General features: G+C 37.4%; 1 protein-coding gene across 1 annotated transcript; it reads left to right on the top strand.

Moving 5' to 3' along the window:
• Positions 1 to 1036: 1036 nt before the first annotated feature.
• On the top strand, positions 1037 to 5447 carry LOC127661511 (cytochrome P450 1A1). Its single transcript, XM_052152244.1, has 7 exons — positions 1037 to 1141; positions 2024 to 2924; positions 3025 to 3151; positions 3263 to 3352; positions 3542 to 3665; positions 3872 to 3958; positions 4306 to 5447. The coding sequence occupies exons 2-7, from the start codon at positions 2085 to 2087 to the stop codon at positions 4616 to 4618; spliced, it is 1581 nt and encodes a 526-aa protein (XP_052008204.1). The 5' UTR covers positions 1037 to 1141; positions 2024 to 2084; the 3' UTR covers positions 4619 to 5447.
• The last annotated feature ends 1358 nt before the right edge of the window (positions 5448 to 6805 follow it).

The raw sequence follows: 6805 nt of genomic DNA, 5'->3' as shown, positions 1-6805 counted from the left end.
GTTGCAATGAACAATTATACATAGTGAAGATTTATGGCACAGCTGTTAAGACTATTTTTTGTCATTAACATCTATGAAAGTAATCTTAATAAGGGTGTAACATGAGGACCAGTGTAAATCAAGATTCTAAATGTTTTTTATTCATATGCCACAGTATTTGCATGATACTCAACGTACTTACACCTTGCTATTACTATGGAACTTGTACAAAACTATGATAATACTGATTGGTTTTTCTCTCTGTCTGTATGACTTTTATTGTAAAGGTATTTTCTATTTTGTTCCAATTTTGTCATTTTTATTTGTGAATATTTTAATATTGTTTCTAAGTCTACGTATTGAAAATGATAATTTTTTAAGATGGCTGTTTTGTAAAATATCATATGATGAAGGAAAAAAAAATTAACAGTGTTAACACAAACACATTCATTTGTTCAGTAGATTTCTTATTTCAAAGTTCCTATGTTTACATAAACACTTTATTTATTTATTTATTATTTTATTGCATTAGGGGCTCTTTAAAGTGTAATATTGTTGATGTTTTATTATTATTAAACATACCTTGAAGAGATTGGTGATTTCTTTACTTTCTTTATTGTATCAGTTTGCACATGTTTCATTAAAATGTTTGGAAAATCAGTTATTTTTGGAAAATAACTTAATTTAAATATGTATTTATTTAATTAATTATTTATTTATTTAATTACATAAGAAGCTACATTTAAACGTATTGTGAAGAGATTCATAATTTTCTGTATTGTTTCAGTTTGTATATATATATATATATATATATATATATATATATATATATATATATATATATATATATATATTTATAAAAGTGTTTGGGAACTCACTTCAAGAACTCAACTTTTACTCACGCTATTTTTCCTTTCTTGTTGAGATCAGCGATCAGTGGAATAAACTCTGCTCTGATCTCACTCTGATCTGCCCCATTCACAAAGCGGTCAGCTCTTCACTGCTTCCTGACGTCACACAGAGATCAGCCAATCGCGAGGAGTTTTTCTCTATAAAAGTTGTATCCGCTGGAATATTGCAGCACACCTCTGGAGCTCAAATAATTTACTTTGGATTGACACAATCAGCAGAGAAAAGGGAATTATTCTTCCTCTTGCTATAGGTAAGCTTGAAATCAATACCTCTCTTACTTTTAGAGAATGTAATGTATGATCACTTGTTCATTTACTAGAGTGCATACACATTTGATCACATTAAACATATTAATTCATGTTTTAGATTAAAACAATCTCCTTACTTAGATTAAAACTTTTTCCTTCCTTTAGATAATAATTTATCGGTTGTCTATCTCATTAAGTTGTGTGCATGCTCAAACGTGTTTTAAGATTTTAGGTCTGAAGCATAAACTTTCTTACTGATTACTTCTGGCTTTTTTTTTTAAATTCTTCATTAACTGCTATGCATGCTCATTTGATTATATTAAACATCATATCTCATGCTATTAGATAGAAATTGACTTTTTGTGGAGGCATTTAATTTTTTCTGCATGACAGCTGCACGGCACGTTTTCTGAATGAAGGTCTCTCTCTCTCTCTCTCTCTCTCTCTCTCTCTCTCTCTCTCTCTCTCTCTCTCTCTCTCTTTCTCGCTCTCTGTATGTGTGCCACAGATATTCACTCTGCCCTTCAGACTGTTCAATTCATGTGCAATTTATTAATGAAAGTTTAGTGTATCATTATTAAATTCTGTGAAATGCACATAACCAACCAATGTGTATTGTTTTAACTGGCAAAATATCAGTTAGTAGTTGCTTAGTTTATTGGATACATTTCAAGTGTATGCAGCACATGCAATGCAAAAAAGAGAAGAAGAAACAGGTTGCAGACAGACACCAAAAAAACCTTTTTCAGTATCATTCACCCAAGAAATCTACACACTTTGTGCCTGTCTGTCTGTGTCTGTCTTTCTCTCTCTCTTTATGGGTCACAATCTCCCTCTAATGTAATTTATCTTTAATTTATTCCACTCTGCTTTGTTTTGAGCAGGTAACCTGTTCACTGTCTGTAAGAATATCTGAGTGTGGAGGAAAAACAAAGGAAAGTAACAATGGCGCTGATGGTTCTGCCAGTGTTGGGCCCCATCTCAGTGTCTGAGAGTCTTGTGGCCATCATAACTCTATGCATCGTGTATCTCATCATGCGCCTCATGCGCACTAAGATTCCAGAAGGACTCCAGAAGCTTCCTGGCCCAAAACCTCTTCCCATAATCGGAAACGTCCTGGAAGTGGGGAACAATCCACACCTCAGTCTTACCGCCATGAGCAAGTGCTACGGCTCCGTCTACCAAATCCAGATTGGCATGCGTCCGGTAGTGGTGCTCAGTGGAAACGAGACCATCCGCCAGGCGCTCCTCAAACAGGGCGAGGAATTCTCCGGGCGACCTGAGCTCTACAGCACTAAATTCATCAGTGATGGGAAGAGCTTGGCCTTCAGCACGGATCAGGTCGGAGTGTGGCGTGCCCGCCGTAAACTAGCACTGAGTGCTCTGAGGTCCTTTGCAACTGTGCAAGGAGAAAGTGCTGAATATTCTTGCGCTCTTGAGGAGCATGTCATCAAAGAGGGACTCTATCTGATAGAAAGATTGCACACTGTCATGAAGGCTGATGGGAGCTTCGATCCTTTCCGTCACATCGTGGTATCCGTGGCCAATGTGATCTGTGGAATATGTTTTGGCCGTCGTTACAGCCACGATGACGAAGAGCTAGTGGGATTGGTCACCATAAGTGATGAGTTTGGGAAGATTGTGGGTAGTGGCAACCCTGCAGATTTTATCCCGTTCCTGCGATTCCTGCCCAGCAAATCCATGAAGAAGTTCCTGGACATCAATGCTCGATTCAATAACTTCATACAGAAGATTGTGAAGGACCATTATGACACTTTCGACAAGGTGGGTGCTCTTCAACATGACCATCATCTTCTCTTTTATGGTCTGAATTATTCAGTGGTGTCTGTGAAGCTCATGATACATGTCTTCTTATGTGTTTCAGGACAACATCCGTGACATCACCGATTCACTCATCGACCACTGCGAAGACAGAAAACTGGATGAGAACTCAAATGTCCAATTGTCCGATGAGAAGATTGTTGGAATCGTCAACGACCTCTTTGGAGCTGGTGAGTTCAGGGAGAAGCTGTCATCAATGTTCTGAAACGAGTGAATTAGACTCATCATGAGGTCTGCTTGATGCTGATGCGATTTAAAGGGTGTTTGTTTGTAATTGACAGGTTTTGACACTATCAGTACAGCTCTCTCCTGGGCTGTTGTCTATCTAGTGGCTTACCCCGAGATCCAGGAAAGACTACATAAAGAACTGAGTGAGTATCTATCCATCCATCCATCCATAAACACAGTACTTCTGCATATTTTTACACTTCAGTGTTCTAAACAATATAAACAATGGGTATTTATTATAGAAATATTTCTGCTGTACATATTGCTTGTTACGGTCTTCTGTGTTTAGTCAAATGGCTCATAAAACAATTGTTTTTGAATGCTCTCTCTAGATGAAAAGATCGGAATGGACCGCACGCCACGTTTGTCAGACAGATCTGAAATGCCACTGCTCGAGGCTTTTATTCTGGAGATCTTCCGTCATTCATCTTTCCTTCCGTTCACAATCCCTCACTGGTGAGTTACTGCGAAATCAGTTCCCCGTTCACGAGAACTAAAGAAAACAACACGTGAATCAAGTTTAAAGGGTTCAGGCAAACAAGTTAATCAATACACGGAACAGTGAAACAAGGACAACTGTAAACATGAAGCAATATTTCTCAAATTTAGTTAGTTTTAATGGTGTTATAATGTTATAATGATGTTTTTTTCCCTTCTTTTAGTACCACCAAAGACACATCACTCAATGGATACTTTATTCCCAAAGACACCTGTGTGTTTGTCAACCAGTGGCAAGTCAACCATGACCCGTAAGTTTCTCATTAATCAGTGATTTATCAGCAGGACCACTTGGGATCTGTGCGTACATAATGTCTGGAATACCCAACATTCATGACACTGTGCATGCCTTGCCCCTTGCATGTTTGACTAAGAATTTTTGTATTTTGGCTAATTTGAGAATTCTTTCACTAACCAATGAGTCTAGAACTCCCAACTCCATTTAACACATTTTACCATGTTTAAATCCATTTTCCCCCAAGTCAATGCAGACAACTCCACAGGGCCTGTTTTTCAGTAATGAATTAAGGAGAAATGTGGTCAGGATTTGGTATATCACTCTTTGAAATATAGCTGAACCTGGTGTCTCTTTCTGTAGAGAACTTTGGAAAGATCCATCCTCCTTTAACCCTGATCGGTTCCTCAGTGCAGACGGTACAGAACTCAACAAGATTGAAGGAGAGAAGGTGATGGTTTTCGGCTTGGGAAAGCGCCGCTGCATCGGAGAGGCCATCGCACGCATCGAGGTCTTTATGTTCCTGGCCATCCTGCTGCAGAGGTTAAAGTTCAGCGTTATACCAGGAGAAATGCTGGACATGACGCCCGAGTATGGGCTCACCATGAAACACAAGCGCTGTCAGCTGTGGGTCACGCCTCAACCCGGATTTGAACTAAATAGCGCTGCATCGTGATCTAAAAAATAGGTCATTAGAGTTCTACATTCAGTCTGTAAACTTCTCACTTGTGATTCCAGTCCTGTGAAAAGATCGACATCAGCTTGCAATGCCAAATATTTGAAAGATGTTTGTATCAACTCAAAAGATGCAGTTCAAAGCATATGGTGTATTTTAATGCAGTTATTTCAAACATGCTGGACTGCACAGCTCAAAACCCAGAGTCTGTGCCTTGATTTATCATCTCTTATCATGTTCTTTTCAAATGCAGATTCACATTCACCGCTTAAATGTGGGTTTAAACTCTTTCATCTTTTCACAACTCATGCAAATGCTGATAAAATATTTGTGCTTCCAAATATAGTGCAGACTAGTGCATATAACACTGAGTGCCTGTCGCAACTTTGCACGTTAAGCTGCTTTCATGCCAGTCTGTCAAAGATGGCTTTGACTGTCATAAGCTTTATAGAGATTCCTCAAACCACTGCTCGTCTTGAGATGACACAAACTGAAGCTATTTTCTAATATTACATTACGATCCCAAAATGTGATCCATGTGTAAATATACAGCCATAATTACCATGTGCCTGATCGTCTGTTTGTTCATATTGTTGAAGTTTTATACCTACTGTTTTGTATTTATCAAGGTGCTTCCAGATATCCGATATCATTGTAGTTCAATCTAGATTTTGTTCCCTGAAATAATTTTTTTTGATGTTGAATTGTTTAATCTGTGACCTGATCCTCTCTGTGGCAGGTGATTTTTATTGTATAATGAAGGAATTTAACATCTGAAGTTCTAAAGATGTAATGTAGTAAATAAATACTGCAATTGTGCTCTCATACCCACTCTGAGCAGCTGCATTGTTTTTCATAGCCTATTTATGAAAAATATTTTTTTATTGTGAATGTCTTTTATTATGAATCAGTCTTTATTTTTAGATCCTATTAATTATAACTATAACTCAGTAGTTATCTGATATTTTGTTCATGAAACCATGGTGCATACATGTTTCTGAGATACTTCATAGATATCCAAGGATGATGTCTCAAATGCCATAGAAAACCAAAAACAGTGGTATTATTACCTTAGTACATTTAAAAGCAAAAGAGTTTAAGCCATGGATAATGTAACACAATTAAAATTTTGATGACATGTCCAGGGACGCATTAATGCATGGGCGAAACATTCAAGCCCTGGGGTCTGCAGTACATTAATGCAGACCTGGACATGTAGTGTGCGTATTTATACTAGTACTATCTTTAATTCCTAACAACACAACAAGACTTATTGAAACCATACAAGGCAAATAATTATCAGATTTTTCTTTGTTTGTTTGTTTTTGTGCTCACTTATGCCAATTAACGTGGTATTCAAAGTGTAAAAACAACCATACACTATAGCACAACCAAGGTTTTCCCTGGGTCAATAATGGTCTTCAGTGATGGTGGAGGGACCAAGCTCACCCACAAGCTTATCGTTTGGTTACATAATTGAAATTAATTACTAATTATCATAATTGCTTTATTGCAATTTTATTACTACAAATGCAATGGAAAATTAAATAAAACTAACTTAATTAAAAAATACATCTTTTATAGGGCTAGTTATAATTTTCTTACTGTACCTGTGGGTAGACCAATTTTCCGAGCTGGGACTGTGCTTCTAGTGAAAATGTACTGTATGTTTCCTTCTGAAATATTGTTTTCCTTTTACCAGTCTTGGCATAACAAGAGAGTCTATTTACACAAAGCGCAAGTAGCCCATCTCGTTGGCAGAGGCTATTTACACTAACTCAGTCTACCACTGCTTAGACCAAACTCAAGACAGCCACAACAGTTTTTTGGGGGGTCAACTGCTGATCAAATGAAGGCGGGCATATTTGAACTTTTTGTGATGGGGCAGAGACATTAAAATGGTCAACATTTAGTGGATTAAGAGATTGGATAACTAAGTGACTATTTGCGGATTTTATGACAAACTGCGCCCTCATGTGCAGCTGTAGTAGAGCTGGGTGTAACGACGGTATGTGGTGGGCTAGGCGATTAATCAAATTTTATTTACAATTACGATTTTGGCTTCCAACAATTATGAAAAAAATATAATCGAGATAAAACGATTGTTGTGCTACATTCTGTTTCGCAATGAAACATCCCGGCATTATATCTTTAAAGCGTCCTTTATTAAAGTTCAAATAATAAGGA

This window comes from Xyrauchen texanus, chromosome 21 (genome assembly GCF_025860055.1).
Source record: "Xyrauchen texanus isolate HMW12.3.18 chromosome 21, RBS_HiC_50CHRs, whole genome shotgun sequence".
NCBI classification, from domain to species: Eukaryota; Metazoa; Chordata; class Actinopteri; order Cypriniformes; family Catostomidae; genus Xyrauchen; species Xyrauchen texanus.
Note: the sequence above shows the minus strand (reverse complement) of the source record. Positions and strands in the feature narration are given on the sequence as shown.